The sequence below is a fragment of the Mobula hypostoma genome, chromosome 23 (genome assembly GCF_963921235.1).
Source record: "Mobula hypostoma chromosome 23, sMobHyp1.1, whole genome shotgun sequence".
NCBI classification, from domain to species: Eukaryota; Metazoa; Chordata; class Chondrichthyes; order Myliobatiformes; family Myliobatidae; genus Mobula; species Mobula hypostoma.
Window position 1 is genome coordinate 60477381 of NC_086119.1, and position 20328 is coordinate 60497708.

A 20328-nucleotide genomic window follows, 5' to 3' on the forward strand; every position below is an offset into this window, starting at 1 on the left:
GACATTTACAAGATCATGGGTGGCACGGATAAACTGGACGTCCAGAGCTGGGGAGTCATAAACTAGCAGGCATAGGTATAAGGTGAAAGGGGAAAGATCTAAAAGGGAGTTGAGGGGCAATTTTTTTTTAGGTAGAGAATAGTGAACACATAGAATAAGCTGCCAGAAGAATTTGAGGCAGGTGTAAGAGGATCATTTATGAAGAACTTGGAACGTGGGGGGGTGGGGGGGGTCTTAGACAAATAGGTGATTCCAACACAGAAAATTAAGATAGATGATGGGCACCGTGGTCAACATGGACTTGGACCGAACGGTCTGCATTGGTGCTGTTATTGCTTTATGACTCTAAATGATAAAGAATTGTCTACTTTGCTGGGACAGTTGGATCTTGATATTTATAAACGTCTGCTCAAGGCTGACTGCAGTTGGCAAATTTTTAATTAGCTTTCAAAACTAATCAGTAAAGCTTTGCAGTTACAGCCAGGCAACGGTTACGCCCGTCTTCATCATCTCCTGGATTATTTGAACCCAGGTGATGGGAAATTATATGTAGAAGAACTAAGTGTGCTGGAGCTTGGCACTGCATCTGTTAATGAGTAATCCCAATGTACAAGATGTTATTCAGTTTGGAAATCAGATGCTCTAATTCCTTCACAGTAGAAATATTGGCAGGCCCTCCTGGCTACAGAGATATCAAGTTGTTCTAGCTCCTATCAGCTCCACTTCTGAATGGTCATAATTGATCTTCTAAAGGTGGATGTTGAGATTTGAACGAGGAACCAGTCTGTCTGCTCCTCAAACTTCGCCAGTAGGATCTAAACTTGTCAAGATCACTGCATACTCTGTGCATACACTATGGCAGTGCATACACTTTGTAATTCCTTTGAACCTTCCTCAATGGCCTGCAACCTGACCTTGAAGATGTAATCCTGAAGAAGATGGCGCCAGCGAACAAAATGACCAAGGGTGACATCCTCCAGGCAGTTCATGAAACTATTTCTTTCACTTCTTTTACATCTTCTTTTTCTTTCAAATGTAGTTCTGCTACTGGTGGAGCCTGTGATCTACATTTTGGTGGTGTGTTTTCAGGCTGATTGAGCAATGTGGCACTTTGTTGTCTCCAAGGATGTTCAGTGAGTTTTTGAGTGAAGCGTGCAGCCTCAAAGCCGAAAAGCCTGGAGACGGGGCATGAGCCCATGATTGACTCTGTTTTTCACCAATCTCACCAATTAAAGCTTCGAGACAAGCTGGTGTTCAGGGCCATCAACCAGCCTCTCGCTCACTGCTCCCAGAGGAAGGTCCCTGTATTCGAATGGTCTCTCTCTCTCTCACCCTCTCGCTCACTGCTCCCAGAGGAAGGTCCCTGTATTCGAATGGTCTCTCTCTCTCTCTCACCCTCTTGCTCAATGCTCCCAGAGGAAGGTCCCTGTATTCGAATGGTCTCTCTCTCTCTCACCCTCTCGCTCACTGCTCCCAGAGGAAGGTCCCTGTATTCGAATGGTCTCTCTCTCTCTCACCCTCTCGCTCACTGCTCCCAGAGGAAGGTCCCTGTATTCGAATGGTCTCTCTCTCTCTCACCCTCTCGCTCACTGCTCCCAGAGGAAGGTCCCTGTATTCGAATGGTCTCTCTCTCTCTCTCACCCTCTTGCTCAATGCTCCCAGAGGAAGGTCCCTGTATTCGAATGGTCTCTCTCTCTCTCACCCTCTCGCTCACTGCTCCCAGAGGAAGGTCCCTGTATTCGAATGGTCTCTCTCTCTCTCACCCTCTCGCTCACTGCTCCCAGAGGAAGGTCCCTGTATTCGAATGGTCTCTCTCTCTATCACCCTCTTGCTCAATGCTCCCAGAGGAAGGTCCCTGTATTCGAATGGTCTCTCTCTCTCTCACTCTCTCGCTCACTGCTCCCAGAGGAAGGTCCCTGTATTCGAATGGTCTCTCTCTCTCTCACCCTCTCGCTCACTGTTCCCAGAGGAAGGTCCCTGTATTCGAATGGTCTCTCTCTCTCTCACCCTCTCGCTCACTGCTCCCAGAGGAAGGTCCCTGTATTCGAATGGTCTCTCTCTCTCTCACCCTCTTGCTCACTGCTCCCAGAGGAAGGTCCCTGTATTCGAATGGTCTCTCTCTCTCTCACCCTCTCGCTCACTGCTCCCAGAGGAAGGTCCCTGTATTCGAATGGTCTCTCTCTCTCTCACCCTCTCGCTCACTGCTCCCAGAGGAAGGTCCCTGTATTCGAATGGTCTCTCTCTCTCTCTCACCCTCTCGCTCAATGCTCCCAGAGGAAGGTCCCTGTATTCGAATGGTCTCTCTCTCTCTCACCCTCTCGCTCACTGCTCCCAGAGGAAGGTCCCTGTATTCGAATGGTCTCTCTCTCTCTCTCACCCTCTCGCTCAATGCTCCCAGAGGAAGGTCCCTGTATTCGAATGGTCTCTCTCTCTCTCACCCTCTCGCTAACTGCTCCCAGAGGAAGGTCCCTGTATTCGAATGGTCTCTCTCTCTCTCACCCTCTCGCTCAATGCTCCCAGAGGAAGGTCCCTGTATTCGAATGGTCTCTCTCTCTCTCACCCTCTCGCTCACTGCTCCCAGAGGAAGGTCCCTGTATTCGAATGGTCTCTCTCTCTCTCACCCTCTCGCTCACTGCTCCCAGAGGAAGGTCCCTGTATTCGAATGGTCTCTCTCTCTCTCACCCTCTCGCTCACTGCTCCCAGAGGAAGGTCCCTGTATTCGAATGGTCTCTCTCTCTCTCACCCTCTCGCTCACTGCTCCCAGAGGAAGGTCCCTGTATTCGAATGGTCTCTCTCTCTCTCACCCTCTCGCTCACTGCTGCCAGAGGAAGGTCCCTGTATTCGAATGGTCTCTCTCTCTCTCACCCTCTCGCTCACTGCTCCCAGAGGAAGGTCCCTGTATTCGAATGGTCTCTCTCTCTCTCTCACCCTCTCGCTCACTGCTCCCAGAGGAAGGTCCCTGTATTCGAATGGTCTCTCTCTCTCTCACCCTCTCGCTCAATGCTCCCAGAGGAAGGTCCCTGTATTGGAATGGTCTCTCTCTCTCTCACCCTCTCGCTCACTGCTCCCAGAGGAAGGTCCCTGTATTCGAATGGTCTCTCTCTCTCTCTCACCCTCTCGCTCAATGCTCCCAGAGGAAGGTCCCTGTATTCGAATGGTCTCTCTCTCTCTCACCCTCTCGCTCACTGCTCCCAGAGGAAGGTCCCTGTATTCGAATGGTCTCTCTCTCTCTCTCACCCTCTCGCTCAATGCTCCCAGAGGAAGGTCCCTGTATTCGAATGGTCTCTCTCTCTCTCACCCTCTCGCTCACTGCTCCCAGAGGAAGGTCCCTGTATTCGAATGGTCTCTCTCTCTCTCTCACCCTCTCGCTCAATGCTCCCAGAGGAAGGTCCCTGTATTCGAATGGTCTCTCTCTCTCTCACCCTCTCGCTCAATGCTCCCAGAGGAAGGTCCCTGTATTCGAATGGTCTCTCTCTCTCTCACCCTCGCGCTCACTGCTCCCAGAGGAAGGTCCCTGTATTCGAATGGTCTCTCTCTCTCTCACCCTCTCGCTCACTGCTGCCAGAGGAAGGTCCCTGTATTCGAATGGTCTCTCTCTCTCTCACCCTCTCGCTCACTGCTCCCAGAGGAAGGTCCCTGTATTCGAATGGTCTCTCTCTCTCTCACCCTCTCGCTCACTGCTCCCAGAGGAAGGTCCCTGTATTCGAATGGTCTCTCTCTCTCTCACCCTCTCGCTCAATGCTCCCAGAGGAAGGTCCCTGTATTCGAATGGTCTCTCTCTCTCTCACCCTCTCGCTCACTGCTCCCAGAGGAAGGTCCCTGTATTCGAATGGTCTCTCTCTCTCTCACCCTCTCGCTCACTGCTCCCAGAGGAAGGTCCCTGTATTCGAATGGTCTCTCTCTCTCTCACCCTCTCGCTCACTGCTCCCAGAGGAAGGTCCCTGTATTCGAATGGTCTCTCTCTCTCTCACCCTCTCGCTCACTGCTCCCAGAGGAAGGTCCCTGTATTCGAATGGTCTCTCTCTCTCTCACCCTCTCGCTCACTGCTGCCAGAGGAAGGTCCCTGTATTCGAATGGTCTCTCTCTCTCTCACCCTCTCGCTCACTGCTCCCAGAGGAAGGTCCCTGTATTCGAATGGTCTCTCTCTCTCTCACCCTCTCGCTCACTGCTCCCAGAGGAAGGTCCCTGTATTCGAATGGTCTCTCTCTCTCTCACCCTCTCGCTCAATGCTCCCAGAGGAAGGTCCCTGTATTGGAATGGTCTCTCTCTCTCTCACCCTCTCGCTCACTGCTCCCAGAGGAAGGTCCCTGTATTCGAATGGTCTCTCTCTCTCTCTCTCACCCTCTCGCTCAATGCTCCCAGAGGAAGGTCCCTGTATTCGAATGGTCTCTCTCTCTCTCACCCTCTCGCTCACTGCTCCCAGAGGAAGGTCCCTGTATTCGAATGGTCTCTCTCTCTCTCTCACCCTCTCGCTCAATGCTCCCAGAGGAAGGTCCCTGTATTCGAATGGTCTCTCTCTCTCTCACCCTCTCGCTCACTGCTCCCAGAGGAAGGTCCCTGTATTCGAATGGTCTCTCTCTCTCTCTCACCCTCTCGCTCAATGCTCCCAGAGGAAGGTCCCTGTATTCGAATGGTCTCTCTCTCTCTCACCCTCTCGCTCAATGCTCCCGGAGGAAGGTCCCTGTATTCGAATGGTCTCTCTCTCTCTCACCCTCTCGCTCAATGCTCCCAGAGGAAGGTCCCTGTATTCGAATGGTCTCTCTCTCTCTCACCCTCTCGCTCACTGCTCCCAGAGGAAGGTCCCTGTATTCGAATGGTCTCTCTCTCTCTCACCCTCTCGCTCAATGCTCCCAGAGGAAGGTCCCTGTATTCGAATGGTCTCTCTCTCTCTCTCACCCTCTTGCTCACTGCTCCCAGAGGAAGGTCCCTGTATTCGAATGGTCTCTCTCTCTCTCACCCTCTCGCTCACTGCTCCCAGAGGAAGGTCCCTGTATTCGAATGGTCTCTCTCTCTCTCTCACCCTCTTGCTCACTGCTCCCAGAGGAAGGTCCCTGTATTCGAATGGTCTCTCTCTCTCTCACCCTCTCGCTCACTGCATCAGAGGAAGGTCCCTGTATTCGAATGGTCTCTCTCTCTCTCTCACCCTCTTGCTCAATGCTCCCAGAGGAAGGTCCCTGTATTCGAATGGTCTCTCTCTCTCTCACCCTCTCGCTCACTGCTCCCAGAGGAAGGTCCCTGTATTCGAATGGTCTCTCTCTCTCTCACCCTCTCGCTCACTGCTCCCAGAGGAAGGTCCCTGTATTCGAATGGTCTCTCTCTCTCTCTCACCCTCTCGCTCACTGCTCCCAGAGGAAGGTCCCTGTATTCGAATGGTCTCTCTCTCTCTCTCTCACCCTCTCGCTCACTGCTCCCAGAGGAAGGTCCCTGTATTCGAATGGTCTCTCTCTCTCTCACCCTCTCGCTCACTGCTCCCAGAGGAAGGTCCCTGTATTCGAATGGTCTCTCTCTCTCTCACCCTCTCGCTCAATGCTCCCAGAGGAAGGTCCCTGTATTCGAATGGTCTCTCTCTCTCTCACCCTCTCGCTCACTGCTCCCAGAGGAAGGTCCCTGTATTCGAATGGTCTCTCTCTCTCTCACCCTCTCGCTCACTGCTCCCAGAGGAAGGTCCCTGTATTCGAATGGTCTCTCTCTCTCTCACCCTCTCGCTCACTGCTCCCAGAGGAAGGTCCCTGTATTCGAATGGTCTCTCTCTCTCTCACCCTCTCGCTCACTGCTCCCAGAGGAAGGTCCCTGTATTCGAATGGTCTCTCTCTCTCTCACCCTCTCGCTCACTGCTCCCAGAGGAAGGTCCCTGTATTCGAATGGTCTCTCTCTCTCTCACCCTCTCGCTCACTGCTCCCAGAGGAAGGTCCCTGTATTCGAATGGTCTCTCTCTCTCTCACCCTCTCGCTCACTGCTCCCAGAGGAAGGTCCCTGTATTCGAATGGTCTCTCTCTCTCTCACCCTCTCGCTCACTGCTCCCAGAGGAAGGTCCCTGTATTCGAATGGTCTCTCTCTCTCTCACCCTCTCGCTCACTGCTCCCAGAGGAAGGTCCCTGTATTCGAATGGTCTCTCTCTCTCTCACCCTCTCGCTCACTGCTCCCAGAGGAAGGTCCCTGTATTCGAATGGTCTCTCTCTCTCTCACCCTCTCGCTCACTGCTCCCAGAGGAAGGTCCCTGTATTCGAATGGTCTCTCTCTCTCACCCTCTGCTCATGCTCCCAGAGGAAGGTCCCTGTATTCGAATGGTCTCTCTCTCTCTCACCCTCTGCTGCTCCCAGAGGAAGGTCCCTGTATTCGAATGGTCTCTCTCTCTCTCACCCTCTCGCTCACTGCTCCCAGAGGAAGGTCCCTGTATTCGAATGGTCTCTCTCTCTCTCACCCTCTCGCTCACTGCTCCCAGAGGAAGGTCCCTGTATTCGAATGGTCTCTCTCTCTCTCACCCTCTCGCTCACTGCTCCCAGAGGAAGGTCCCTGTATTCGAATGGTCTCTCTCTCTCTCACCCTCTCGCTCACTGCTCCCAGAGGAAGGTCCCTGTATTCGAATGGTCTCTCTCTCTCTCACCCTCTCGCTCACTGCTCCCAGAGGAAGGTCCCTGTATTCGAATGGTCTCTCTCTCTCTCACCCTCTCGCTCACTGCTCCCAGAGGAAGGTCCCTGTATTCGAATGGTCTCTCTCTCTCTCACCCTCTCGCTCACTGCTCCCAGAGGAAGGTCCCTGTATTCGAATGGTCTCTCTCTCTCTCACCCTCTCGCTCACTGCTCCCAGAGGAAGGTCCCTGTATTCGAATGGTCTCTCTCTCTCTCACCCTCTCGCTCACTGCTCCCAGAGGAAGGTCCCTGTATTCGAATGGTCTCTCTCTCTCTCACCCTCTCGCTCACTGCTCCCAGAGGAAGGTCCCTGTATTCGAATGGTCTCTCTCTCTCTCACCCTCTCGCTCACTGCTCCCAGAGGAAGGTCCCTGTATTCGAATGGTCTCTCTCTCTCTCACCCTCTCGCTCACTGCTCCCAGAGGAAGGTCCCTGTATTCGAATGGTCTCTCTCTCTCTCACCCTCTCGCTCACTGCTCCCAGAGGAAGGTCCCTGTATTCGAATGGTCTCTCTCTCTCTCACCCTCTCGCTCACTGCTCCCAGAGGAAGGTCCCTGTATTCGAATGGTCTCTCTCTCTCTCACCCTCTCGCTCACTGCTCCCAGAGGAAGGTCCCTGTATTCGAATGGTCTCTCTCTCTCTCACCCTCTCGCTCACTGCTCCCAGAGGAAGGTCCCTGTATTCGAATGGTCTCTCTCTCTCTCACCCTCTCGCTCACTGCTCCCAGAGGAAGGTCCCTGTATTCGAATGGTCTCTCTCTCTCTCACCCTCTCGCTCACTGCTCCCAGAGGAAGGTCCCTGTATTCGAATGGTCTCTCTCTCTCTCACCCTCTCGCTCACTGCTCCCAGAGGAAGGTCCCTGTATTCGAATGGTCTCTCTCTCTCTCACCCTCTCGCTCACTGCTCCCAGAGGAAGGTCCCTGTATTCGAATGGTCTCTCTCTCTCTCACCCTCTCGCTCACTGCTCCCAGAGGAAGGTCCCTGTATTCGAATGGTCTCTCTCTCTCTCACCCTCTCGCTCACTGCTCCCAGAGGAAGGTCCCTGTATTCGAATGGTCTCTCTCTCTCTCACCCTCTCGCTCACTGCTCCCAGAGGAAGGTCCCTGTATTCGAATGGTCTCTCTCTCTCTCACCCTCTCGCTCACTGCTCCCAGAGGAAGGTCCCTGTATTCGAATGGTCTCTCTCTCTCTCACCCTCTCGCTCACTGCTCCCAGAGGAAGGTCCCTGTATTCGAATGGTCTCTCTCTCTCTCACCCTCTCGCTCACTGCTCCCAGAGGAAGGTCCCTGTATTCGAATGGTCTCTCTCTCTCTCACCCTCTCGCTCACTGCTCCCAGAGGAAGGTCCCTGTATTCGAATGGTCTCTCTCTCTCTCACCCTCTCGCTCACTGCTCCCAGAGGAAGGTCCCTGTATTCGAATGGTCTCTCTCTCTCTCACCCTCTCGCTCACTGCTCCCAGAGGAAGGTCCCTGTATTCGAATGGTCTCTCTCTCTCTCACCCTCTCGCTCACTGCTCCCAGAGGAAGGTCCCTGTATTCGAATGGTCTCTCTCTCTCTCACCCTCTCGCTCACTGCTCCCAGAGGAAGGTCCCTGTATTCGAATGGCTCTCTCTCTCTCTCACCCTCTCGCTCACTGCTCCCAGAGGAAGGTCCCTGTATTCGAATGGTCTCTCTCTCTCTCACCCTCTCGCTCACTGCTCCCAGAGGAAGGTCCCTGTATTCGAATGGTCTCTCTCTCTCTCACCCTCTCGCTCACTGCTCCCAGAGGAAGGTCCCTGTATTCGAATGGTCTCTCTCTCTCTCACCCTCTCGCTCACTGCTCCCAGAGGAAGGTCCCTGTATTCGAATGGTCTCTCTCTCTCTCACCCTCTCGCTCACTGCTCCCAGAGGAAGGTCCCTGTATTCGAATGGTCTCTCTCTCTCTCTCACCCTCTCGCTCACTGCTCCCAGAGGAAGGTCCCTGTATTCGAATGGTCTCTCTCTCTCTCACCCTCTCGCTCACTGCTCCCAGAGGAAGGTCCCTGTATTCGAATGGTCTCTCTCTCTCTCACCCTCTCGCTCACTGCTCCCAGAGGAAGGTCCCTGTATTCGAATGGTCTCTCTCTCTCTCACCCTCTCGCTCACTGCTCCCAGAGGAAGGTCCCTGTATTCGAATGGTCTCTCTCTCTCTCACCCTCTCGCTCACTGCTCCCAGAGGAAGGTCCCTGTATTCGAATGGTCTCTCTCTCTCTCACCCTCTCGCTCACTGCTCCCAGAGGAAGGTCCCTGTATTCGAATGGTCTCTCTCTCTCTCACCCTCTCGCTCACTGCTCCCAGAGGAAGGTCCCTGTATTCGAATGGTCTCTCTCTCTCTCACCCTCTCGCTCACTGCTCCCAGAGGAAGGTCCCTGTATTCGAATGGTCTCTCTCTCTCTCACCCTCTCGCTCACTGCTCCCAGAGGAAGGTCCCTGTATTCGAATGGTCTCTCTCTCTCTCACCCTCTCGCTCACTGCTCCCAGAGGAAGGTCCCTGTATTCGAATGGTCTCTCTCTCTCTCACCCTCTCGCTCACTGCTCCCAGAGGAGGTCCCTGTATTCGAAGGTCCTGTACCCTCTCGAATGGAAGGTCCCTGTATTCGAATCTCTCTCTCTCTCACCCTCTCGCTCACTGCTCCCAGAGGAAGGTCCCTGTATTCGAATGGTCTCTCTCTCTCTCACCCTCTCGCTCACTGCTCCCAGAGGAAGGTCCCTGTATTCGAATGGTCTCTCTCTCTCTCCCCTCTCGCTCACTGCTCCCAGAGGAAGGTCCCTGTATTCGAATGGTCTCTCTCTCTCTCACCCTCTCGCTCACTGCTCCCAGAGGAAGGTCCCTGTATTCGAATGGTCTCTCTCTTCTCTCACCCTCTCGCTCACTGCTCCCAGAGGAAGGTCCCTGTATTCGAATGGTCTCTCTCTCTCTCACCCTCTCGCTCACTGCTCCCAGAGGAAGGTCCCTGTATTCGAATGGTCTCTCTCTCTCTCACCCTCTCGCTCAATGCTCCCAGAGGAAGGTCCCTGTATTCGAATGGTCTCTCTCTCTCACCCTCTCGCTCAATGCTCCCAGAGGAAGGTCCCTGTATTCGAATGGTCTCTCTCTCTCTCACCCTCTCGCTCACTGCTCCTAGAGGAAGGTCCCTGTATTCGAATGGTCTCTCTCTCTCTCACCCTCTCGCTCACTGCTCCCAGAGGAAGGTCCCTGTATTCGAATGGTCTCTCTCTCTCTCTCACCCTCTCGCTCAATGCTCCCAGAGGAAGGTCCCTGTATTCGAATGGTCTCTCTCTCTCTCTCACCCTCTCGCTCACTGCTCCCAGAGGAAGGTCCCTGTATTCGAATGGTCTCTCTCTCTCTCTCACCCTCTCGCTCAATGCTCCCAGAGGAAGGTCCCTGTATTCGAATGGTCTCTCTCTCTCTCACCCTCTCGCTCAATGCTCCCAGAGGAAGGTCCCTGTATTCGAATGGTCTCTCTCTCTCTCACCCTCTCGCTCACTGCTGCCAGAGGAAGGTCCCTGTATTCGAATGGTCTCTCTCTCTCTCACCCTCTCGCTCACTGCTCCCAGAGGAAGGTCCCTGTATTCGAATGGTCTCTCTCTCTCTCACCCTCTCGCTCAATGCTCCCAGAGGAAGGTCCCTGTATTCGAATGGTCTCTCTCTCTCACCCTCTCGCTCAATGCTCCCAGAGGAAGGTCCCTGTATTCGAATGGTCTCTCTCTCTCTCACCCTCTCGCTCACTGCTCCTAGAGGAAGGTCCCTGTATTCGAATGGTCTCTCTCTCTCTCACCCTCTCGCTCACTGCTCCCAGAGGAAGGTCCCTGTATTCGAATGGTCTCTCTCTCTCTCACCCTCTCGCTCAATGCTCCCAGAGGAAGGTCCCTGTATTCGAATGGTCTCTCTCTCTCTCACCCTCTCGCTCACTGCTCCCAGAGGAAGGTCCCTGTATTCGAATGGTCTCTCTCTCTCTCTCACCCTCTTGCTCAATGCTCCCAGAGGAAGGTCCCTGTATTCGAATGGTCTCTCTCTCTCTCTCACTCTCTCGCTCACTGCTCCCAGAGGAAGGTCCCTGTATTCGAATGGTCTCTCTCTCTCTCACCCTCTCGCTCACTGTTCCCAGAGGAAGGTCCCTGTATTCGAATGGTCTCTCTCTCTCTCACCCTCTCGCTCACTGCTCCCAGAGGAAGGTCCCTGTATTCGAATGGTCTCTCTCTCTCTCACCCTCTTGCTCACTGCTCCCAGAGGAAGGTCCCTGTATTCGAATGGTCTCTCTCTCTCTCACCCTCTCGCTCACTGCTCCCAGAGGAAGGTCCCTGTATTCGAATGGTCTCTCTCTCTCTCACCCTCTCGCTCACTGCTCCCAGAGGAAGGTCCCTGTATTCGAATGGTCTCTCTCTCTCTCACCCTCTCGCTCACTGCTCCCAGAGGAAGGTCCCTGTATTCGAATGGTCTCTCTCTCTCTCACCCTCTCGCTCAATGCTCCCAGAGGAAGGTCCCTGTATTCGAATGGTCTCTCTCTCTCTCACCCTCTCGCTCACTGCTCCCAGAGGAAGGTCCCTGTATTCGAATGGTCTCTCTCTCTCTCTCACCCTCTTGCTCAATGCTCCCAGAGGAAGGTCCATGTATTCGAATGGTCTCTCTCTCTCTCTCACTCTCTCGCTCACTGCTCCCAGAGGAAGGTCCCTGTATTCGAATGGTCTCTCTCTCTCTCACCCTCTCGCTCAATGCTCCCAGAGGAAGGTCCCTGTATTCGAATGGTCTCTCTCTCTCTCACCCTCTCGCTCACTGCTCCCAGAGGAAGGTCCCTGTATTCGAATGGTCTCTCTCTCTCTCACCCTCTCGCTCACTGCTCCCAGAGGAAGGTCCCTGTATTCGAATGGTCTCTCTCTCTCTCACCCTCTCGCTCACTGCTCCCAGAGGAAGGTCCCTGTATTCGAATGGTCTCTCTCTCTCTCACCCTCTCGCTCACTGCTCCCAGAGGAAGGTCCCTGTATTCGAATGGTCTCTCTCTCTCTCACCCTCTCGCTCACTGCTCCCAGAGGAAGGTCCCTGTATTCGAATGGTCTCTCTCTCTCTCACCCTCTCGCTCACTGCTCCCAGAGGAAGGTCCCTGTATTCGAATGGTCTCTCTCTCTCTCTCACCCTCTCGCTCAATGCTCCCAGAGGAAGGTCCCTGTATTCGAATGGTCTCTCTCTCTCTCACCCTCTTGCTCACTGCTCCCAGAGGAAGGTCCCTGTATTCGAATGGTCTCTCTCTCTCTCTCACCCTCTTGCTCAATGCTCCCAGAGGAAGGTCCCTGTATTCGAATGGTCTCTCTCTCTCTCACCCTCTCGCTCACTGCTCCCAGAGGAAGGTCCCTGTATTCGAATGGTCTCTCTCTCTCTCTCACCCTCTCGCTCAATGCTCCCAGAGGAAGGTCCCTGTATTCGAATGGTCTCTCTCTCTCTCACCCTCTCGCTCACTGCTCCCAGAGGAAGGTCCCTGTATTCGAATGGTCTCTCTCTCTCTCACCCTCTCGCTCACTGCTCCCAGAGGAAGGTCCCTGTATTCGAATGGTCTCTCTCTCTCTCACCCTCTCGCTCACTGCTCCCAGAGGAAGGTCCCTATATTCGAATGGTCTCTCTCTCTCTCACCCTCTCGCTCACTGCTCCCAGAGGAAGGTCCCTGTATTCGAATGGTCTCTCTCTCTCTCACCCTCTCGCTCACTGCTCCCAGAGGAAGGTCCCTGTATTCGAATGGTCTCTCTCTCTCTCACCCTCTCGCTCACTGCTCCCAGAGGAAGGTCCCTGTATTCGAATGGTCTCTCTCTCTCTCACCCTCTCGCTCACTGCTCCCAGAGGAAGGTCCCTGTATTCGAATGGTCTCTCTCTCTCTCACCCTCTCGCTCACTGCTCCCAGAGGAAGGTCCCTGTATTCGAATGGTCTCTCTCTCTCTCACCCTCTCGCTCACTGCTCCCAGAGGAAGGTCCCTGTATTCGAATGGTCTCTCTCTCTCTCACCCTCTCGCTCACTGCTCCCAGAGGAAGGTCCCTGTATTCGAATGGTCTCTCTCTCTCTCACCCTCTCGCTCACTGCTCCCAGAGGAAGGTCCCTGTATTCGAATGGTCTCTCTCTCTCTCACCCTCTCGCTCACTGCTCCCAGAGGAAGGTCCCTGTATTCGAATGGTCTCTCTCTCTCTCACCCTCTCGCTCACTGCTCCCAGAGGAAGGTCCCTGTATTCGAATGGTCTCTCTCTCTCTCACCCTCTCGCTCACTGCTCCCAGAGGAAGGTCCCTGTATTCGAATGGTCTCTCTCTCTCTCACCCTCTCGCTCACTGCTCCCAGAGGAAGGTCCCTGTATTCGAATGGTCTCTCTCTCTCTCACCCTCTCGCTCACTGCTCCCAGAGGAAGGTCCCTGTATTCGAATGGTCTCTCTCTCTCTCACCCTCTCGCTCACTGCTCCCAGAGGAAGGTCCCTGTATTCGAATGGTCTCTCTCTCTCTCACCCTCTCGCTCACTGCTCCCAGAGGAAGGTCCCTGTATTCGAATGGTCTCTCTCTCTCTCACCCTCTCGCTCACTGCTCCCAGAGGAAGGTCCCTGTATTCGAATGGTCTCTCTCTCTCTCACCCTCTCGCTCACTGCTCCCAGAGGAAGGTCCCTGTATTCGAATGGTCTCTCTCTCTCTCACCCTCTCGCTCACTGCTCCCAGAGGAAGGTCCCTGTATTCGAATGGTCTCTCTCTCTCTCACCCTCTCGCTCACTGCTCCCAGAGGAAGGTCCCTGTATTCGAATGGTCTCTCTCTCTCTCACCCTCTCGCTCACTGCTCCCAGAGGAAGGTCCCTGTATTCGAATGGTCTCTCTCTCTCTCTCACCCTCTCGCTCAATGCTCCCAGAGGAAGGTCCCTGTATTCGAATGGTCTCTCTCTCTCTCACCCTCTCGCTCAATGCTCCCAGAGGAAGGTCCCTGTATTCGAATGGTCTCTCTCTCTCTCACCCTCTCGCTCACTGCTCCCAGAGGAAGGTCCCTGTATTCGAATGGTCTCTCTCTCTCTCTCACCCTCTCGCTCAATGCTCCCAGAGGAAGGTCCCTGTATTCGAATGGTCTCTCTCTCTCTCTCACCCTCTCGCTCACTGCTCCCAGAGGAAGGTCCCTGTATTCGAATGGTCTCTCTCTCTCTCACCCTCTCGCTCAATGCTCCCAGAGGAAGGTCCCTGTATTCGAATGGTCTCTCTCTCTCTCACCCTCTCGCTCACTGCTGCCAGAGGAAGGTCCCTGTATTCGAATGGTCTCTCTCTCTCTCACCCTCTCGCTCACTGCTGCCAGAGGAAGGTCCCTGTATTCGAATGGTCTCTCTCTCTCTCACCCTCTCGCTCACTGCTCCCAGAGGAAGGTCCCTGTATTCGAATGGTCTCTCTCTCTCTCACCCTCTCGCTCAATGCTCCCAGAGGAAGGTCCCTGTATTCGAATGGTCTCTCTCTCTCACCCTCTCGCTCAATGCTCCCAGAGGAAGGTCCCTGTATTCGAATGGTCTCTCTCTCTCTCACCCTCTCGCTCACTGCTCCAGAGGAAGAGGAAGGTCCCTGTATTCGAATGGTCTCTCTCTCTCTCACCCTCTCGCTCACTGCTCCCAGAGGAAGGTCCCTGTATTCGAATGGTCTCTCTCTCTCTCTCACCCTCTTGCTCAATGCTCCCAGAGGAAGGTCCCTGTATTCGAATGGTCTCTCTCTCTCTCACCCTCTCGCTCACTGCTCCCAGAGGAAGGTCCCTGTATTCGAATGGTCTCTCTCTCTCTCACCCTCTCGCTCAATGCTCCCAGAGGAAGGTCCCTGTATTCGAATGGTCTCTCTCTCTCTCACCCTCTTGCTCAATGCGCCAGAGGAAGGTCCCTGTATTCGAATGGTCTCTCTCTCTCTCACCCTCTCGCTCAATGCTCCCAGAGGAAGGTCCCTGTATTCGAATGGTCTCTCTCTCTCTCACCCTCTCGCTCACTGCTCCCAGAGGAAGGTCCCTGTATTCGAATGGTCTCTCTCTCTCTCACCCTCTCGCTCAGCCACTGCTCGCTAGAGGAAGGTCCCTGTATTCGAATGGTCTCTCTCTCTCTCACCCTCTCGCTCACTGCTCCCAGAGGAAGGTCCCTGTATTCGAATGGTCTCTCTCTCTCTCACCCTCTCGCTCAATGCTCCCAGAGGAAGGTCCCTGTATTCGAATGGTCTCTCTCTCTCTCACCCTCTCGCTCACTGCTCCCAGAGGAAGGTCCCTGTATTCGAATGGTCTCTCTCTCTCTCACCCTCTCGCTCAATGCTCCCAGAGGAAGGTCCCTGTATTCGAATGGTCTCTCTCTCTCTCACCCTCTCGCTCACTGCTCCCAGAGGAAGGTCCCTGTATTCGAATGGTCTCTCTCTCTCTCACCCTCTCGCTCACTGCTCCCAGAGGAAGGTCCCTGTATTCGAATGGTCTCTCTCTCTCACCTCTCGCTCATGTCCAGAGGAAGGTCCCTGTATTCGAATGGTCTCTCTCTCTCTCACCCTCTCGCTCACTGCTCCCAGAGGAAGGTCCCTGTATTCGAATGGTCTCTCTCTCTCTCACCCTCTCGCTCACTGCTCCCAGAGGAAGGTCCCTGTATTCGAATGGTCTCTCTCTCTCTCACCCTCTCGCTCACTGCTCCCAGAGGAAGGTCCCTGTATTCGAATGGTCTCTCTCTCTCTCACCCTCTCGCTCACTGCTCCCAGAGGAAGGTCCCTGTATTCGAATGGTCTCTCTCTCTCTCACCCTCTCGCTCACTGCTCCCAGAGGAAGGTCCCTGTATTCGAATGGTCTCTCTCTCTCTCTCACCCTCTCGCTCACTGCTCCCAGAGGAAGGTCCCTGTATTCGAATGGTCTCTCTCTCTCTCACCCTCTCGCTCACTGCTCCCAGAGGAAGGTCCCTGTATTCGAATGGTTCTCTCTCTCTCTCTCACCCTCTTGCTCAATGCTCCCAGAGGAAGGTCCCTGTATTCGAATGGTCTCTCTCTCTCTCACCCTCTCGCTCACTGCTCCCAGAGGAAGGTCCCTGTATTCGAATGGTCTCTCTCTCTCTCACCCTCTCGCTCACTGCTCCCAGAGGAAGGTCCCTGTATTCGAATGGTCTCTCTCTCTCTCACCCTCTCGCTCACTGCTCCCAGAGGAAGGTCCCTGTATTCGAATGGTCTCTCTCTCTCTCACCCTCTCGCTCACTGCTCCCAGAGGAAGGTCCCTGTATTCGAATGGTCTCTCTCTCTCTCACCCTCTCGCTCACTGCTCCCAGAGGAAGGTCCCTGTATTCGAATGGTCTCTCTCTCTCTCACCCTCTCGCTCACTGCTCCCAGAGGAAGGTCCCTGTATTCGAATGGTCTCTCTCTCTCTCACCCTCTCGCTCAATGCTCCCAGAGGAAGGTCCCTGTATTCGAATGGTCTCTCTCTCTCTCACCCTCTCGCTCACTGCTCCCAGAGGAAGGTCCCTGTATTCGAATGGTCTCTCTCTCTCTCACCCTCTCGCTCACTGCTCCCAGAGGAAGGTCCCTGTATTCGAATGGTCTCTCTCTCTCTCACCCTCTCGCTCACTGCTCCCAGAGGAAGGTCCCTGTATTCGAATGGTCTCTCTCTCTCTCACCCTCTCGCTCACTGCTCCCAGAGGAAGGTCCCTGTATTCGAATGGTCTCTCTCTCTCTCTCTCACCCTCTTGCTCAATGCTCCCAGAGGAAGGTCCCTGTATTCGAATGGTCTCTCTCTCTCTCACCCTCTCGCTCACTGCTCCCAGAGGAAGGTCCCTGTATTCGAATGGTCTCTCTCTCTCTCACCCTCTCGCTCAATGCTCCCAGAGGAAGGTCCCTGTATTCGAATGGTCTCTCTCTCTCTCACCCTCTCGCTCACTGCTCCCAGAGGAAGGTCCCTGTATTCGAATGGTCTCTCTCTCTCTCACCCTCTCGCTCACTGCTGCCAGAGGAAGGTCCCTGTATTCGAATGGTCTCTCTCTCTCTCACCCTCTCGCTCACTGCTGCCAGAGGAAGCTCCCTGTATTCGAATGGTCTCTCTCTCTCTCACCCTCTCGCTCACTGCTCCCAGAGGAAGGTCCCTGTATTCGAATGGTCTCTCTCTCTCTCACCCTCTCGCTCACTGCTCCCAGAGGAAGGTCCCTGTATTCGAATGGTCTCTCTCTCTCTCACCCTCTCGCTCACTGCTCCCAGAGGAAGGTCCCTGTATTCGAATGGTCTCTCTCTCTCTCACCCTCTCGCTCACTGCTGCCAGAGGAAGGTCCCTGTATTCGAATGGTCTCTCTCTCTCTCACCCTCTCGCTCACTGCTGCCAGAGGAAGGTCCCTGTATTCGAATGGTCTCTCTCTCTCTCACCCTCTCGCTCACTGCTCCCAGAGGAAGGTCCTTGTATTCGAATGGTCTCTCTCTCTCTCACCCTCTCGCTCACTGCTCCCAGAGGAAGGTCCCTGTATTCGAATGGTCTCTCTCTCTCTCACCCTCTTGCTCAATGCTCCCAGAGGAAGGTCCCTGTATTCGAATGGTCTCTCTCTCTCTCACCCTCTCGCTCACTGCTCCCAGAGGAAGGTCCCTGTATTCGAATGGTCTCTCTCTCTCTCACCCTTTCGCTCACTGTTCCCAGAGGAAGGTCCCTGTATTCGAATGGTCTCTCTCTCTCTCACCCTCTCGCTCACTGCTCCCAGCTCCCAGAGGAAGGTCCCTGTATTCGAATGGTCTCTCTCTCTCTCACCCTCTTGCTCACTGCTCCCAGAGGAAGGTCCCTGTATTCGAATGGTCTCTCTCTCTCTCACCCTCTCGCTCAATGCTCCCAGAGGAAGGTCCCTGTATTCGAATGGTCTCTCTCTCTCTCACCCTCTCGCTCACTGCTCCCAGAGGAAGGTCCCTTTATTCGAATGGTCTCTCTCTCTCTCACCCTCTCGCTCACTGCTGCCAGAGGAAGGTCCCTGTATTCGAATGGTCTCTCTCTCTCTCACCCTCTCGCTCAATGCTCCCAGAGGAAGGTCCCTGTATTCGAATGGTCTCTCTCTCTCTCACCCTCTCGCTCACTGCTCCCAGAGGAAGGTCCCTGTATTCGATTGGTCTCTCTCTCTCTCACCCTCTCGCTCACTGCTCCCAGAGGAAGGTCCCTGTATTCGAATGGTCTCTCTCTCTCTCACCCTCTCGCTCAATGCTCCCAGAGGAAGGTCCCTGTATTCGAATGGTCTCTCTCTCTCTCACCCTCTCGCTCACTGCTCCCAGAGGAAGGTCCCTGTATTCGAATGGTCTCTCTCTCTCTCACCCTCTCGCTCACTGCTCCCAGAGGAAGGTCCCTGTATTCGAATGGTCTCTCTCTCTCTCACCCTCTCGCTCACTGCTCCCAGAGGAAGGTCCCTGTATTCGAATGGTCTCTCTCTCTCTCACCCTCTCGCTCACTGCTGCCAGAGGAAGGTCCCTGTATTCGAATGGTCTCTCTCTCTCTCACCCTCTCGCTCAATGCTCCCAGAGGAAGGTCCCTGTATTCGAATGGTCTCTCTCTCTCTCACCCTCTCACTCACTGCTCCCAGAGGAAGGTCCCTGTATTCGAATGGTCTCTCTCTCTCTCACCCTCTCGCTCACTGCTCCCAGAGGAAGGTCCCTGTATTCGAATGGTCTCTCTCTCTCTCACCCTCTCGCTCAATGCTCCCAGAGGAAGGTCCCTGTATTCGAATGGTCTCTCTCTCTCTCACCCTCTTGCTCACTGCTCCCAGAGGAAGGTCCCTGTATTCGAATGGTCTCTCTCTCTCTCACCCTCTTGCTCACTGCTCCCAGAGGAAGGTCCCTGTATTCGAATGGTCTCTCTCTCTCTCACCCTCTCGCTCACTGCTCCCAGAGGAAGGTCCCTGTATTCGAATGGTCTCTCTCTCTCTCACCCTCTCGCTCAATGCTCCCAGAGGAAGGTCCCTGTATTCGAATGGTCTCTCTCTCTCTCACCCTCTTGCTCACTGCTCCCAGAGGAAGGTCCCTGTATTCGAATGGTCTCTCTCTCTCTCTCACCCTCTCGCTCACTGCTCCCAGAGGAAGGTCCCTGTATTCGAATGGTCTCTCTCTCTCTCACCCTCTCGCTCACTGCTCCCAGAGGAAGGTCCCTGTATTCGAATGGTCTCTCTCTCTCTCACCCTCTTGCTCAATGCCGCCAGAGGAAGGTCCCTGTATTCGAATGGTCTCTCTCTCTCTCTCACCCTCTCGCTCACTGCTGCCAGAGGAAGGTCCCTGTATTCGAATGGTCTCTCTCTCTCTCTCACCCTCTCGCTCACTGCTCCCAGAGGAAGGTCCCTGTATTCGAATGGTCTCTCTCTCTCTCACCTTCTCACTCACTGCTCCCAGAGGAAGGTCCCTGTATTCGAATGGTCTCTCTCTCTCTCACCCTCTTGCTCAATGCCGCCAGAGGATTGCGCTGGAGTCCTCAGTCTTGGGCAAGGTTTAATCGATGCGGTTTGTGGATTGGACTCTGGAGTTCAAGTTATGATGTGTTTCTGGTCACTTCTCTTTTATTTTGCTATTTTGGGCAATTTTTGATCAGAGTGGCTCGCAAGTAATGAACAACACAGGACTAGATTGAACTGAACTGAGTTAAACTGAACATGCCATAGATTCTTTCAATTTTGCATTTTATATTCTGTGTTTTTCACTCTTTTTTCGTTGTTTGCACAATTATTTTTTGCACGTGAGGTGTTAATGTTTAGCTTTGAACAAGATTCATGGTTTTCTTTGTTTCATGGCTGTTTGTGGGAAGATGAATTTCAGGCTTGTATACTGCACACAGACTTTGATAATGAACGTACTTTGAATCTTTGATGTTGATAAGTACTGACTGCATTTCAGCCAGAGCATAGTTAAGGCAATTTTGAGTTAAAGTAGCTCAAAAGTACCTAGATTTAGCAGATAGCATCTTCAGCTTTTAATGAGGATGTTGAAGGTTTAAGGTCCACTGTAGCATTACTTGAACACATAATTCAAGTTGATATTACAATGCAGCATTTGAGAGTGTGCTGCACAGACAGAAATGCTATCCAGTTACTACTGCAATTGTAACATACAAAATGCTGGAGGAACTCAGCAGGTCAAGCAGCATCTACAGAGGGGAGTAAACAGTTAATATTTCGGTCTGAGAACCTTGAGCATTGTTGCTCTCCCTCCCCAACCAGCAAATATTATAAACATGGATTAACTAATCTTTTACTTAAATGTATTTTATGGGATTTTGTGCTGGGCAAATTGGCCCATCACCCATGTTCTTGTGTACCAGTCATTGCCTTTGGGAAATCAGCAGTTCCCTTAAAGGTCACACCTTTTAAGACCAATTAAAATCTACCTTAAAAAGTAGCTGGGACAACAACATACTTACAGTTGGAAAACTTTCGAATGGGGACCCTTGAATAACAAGGGAGATGCACACACCATAATGGCCTTAAACTAGGAAGGAATGAAAGAAAACACCATTAAAATGTTGCAAAATCTATTAGCTTGTACAAAACAGCCACAGAAATCAATCTATTTCTTCTTCTTGTAAAGCCCATCATCCCTAGTGGGGCTGAGACCACTAACAACAGCTCGCCAGAGTCCTCTGTCCTGGGACATTTCTTTAAGTTGTCCCCAGGTGTAGCCCATCTTCGAAGATCTCTCCTTGCCCAGGGATGAGGTCTTTGAAGCTTCTGTTTCAGTAGCTTTGGGTTTTTACAG

At 53.4% G+C, this 20328-nt stretch overlaps 1 protein-coding gene across 3 annotated transcripts in view; it reads right to left on the reverse strand.

Annotated features, from left to right (window-relative positions):
- Nucleotides 1-20328, reverse strand: part of pisd (phosphatidylserine decarboxylase) — a 175025-nt gene that overhangs the window by 138253 nt on the left and 16444 nt on the right. For all 3 annotated transcript variants that reach the window (XM_063031832.1, XM_063031831.1, XM_063031827.1), the window contains exon 2: nt 19994-20061. In XM_063031832.1, coding sequence (XP_062887902.1) covers nt 19994-20061 — 68 coding nt within the window. The remainder of the gene's footprint in view (nt 1-19993; nt 20062-20328) is intronic.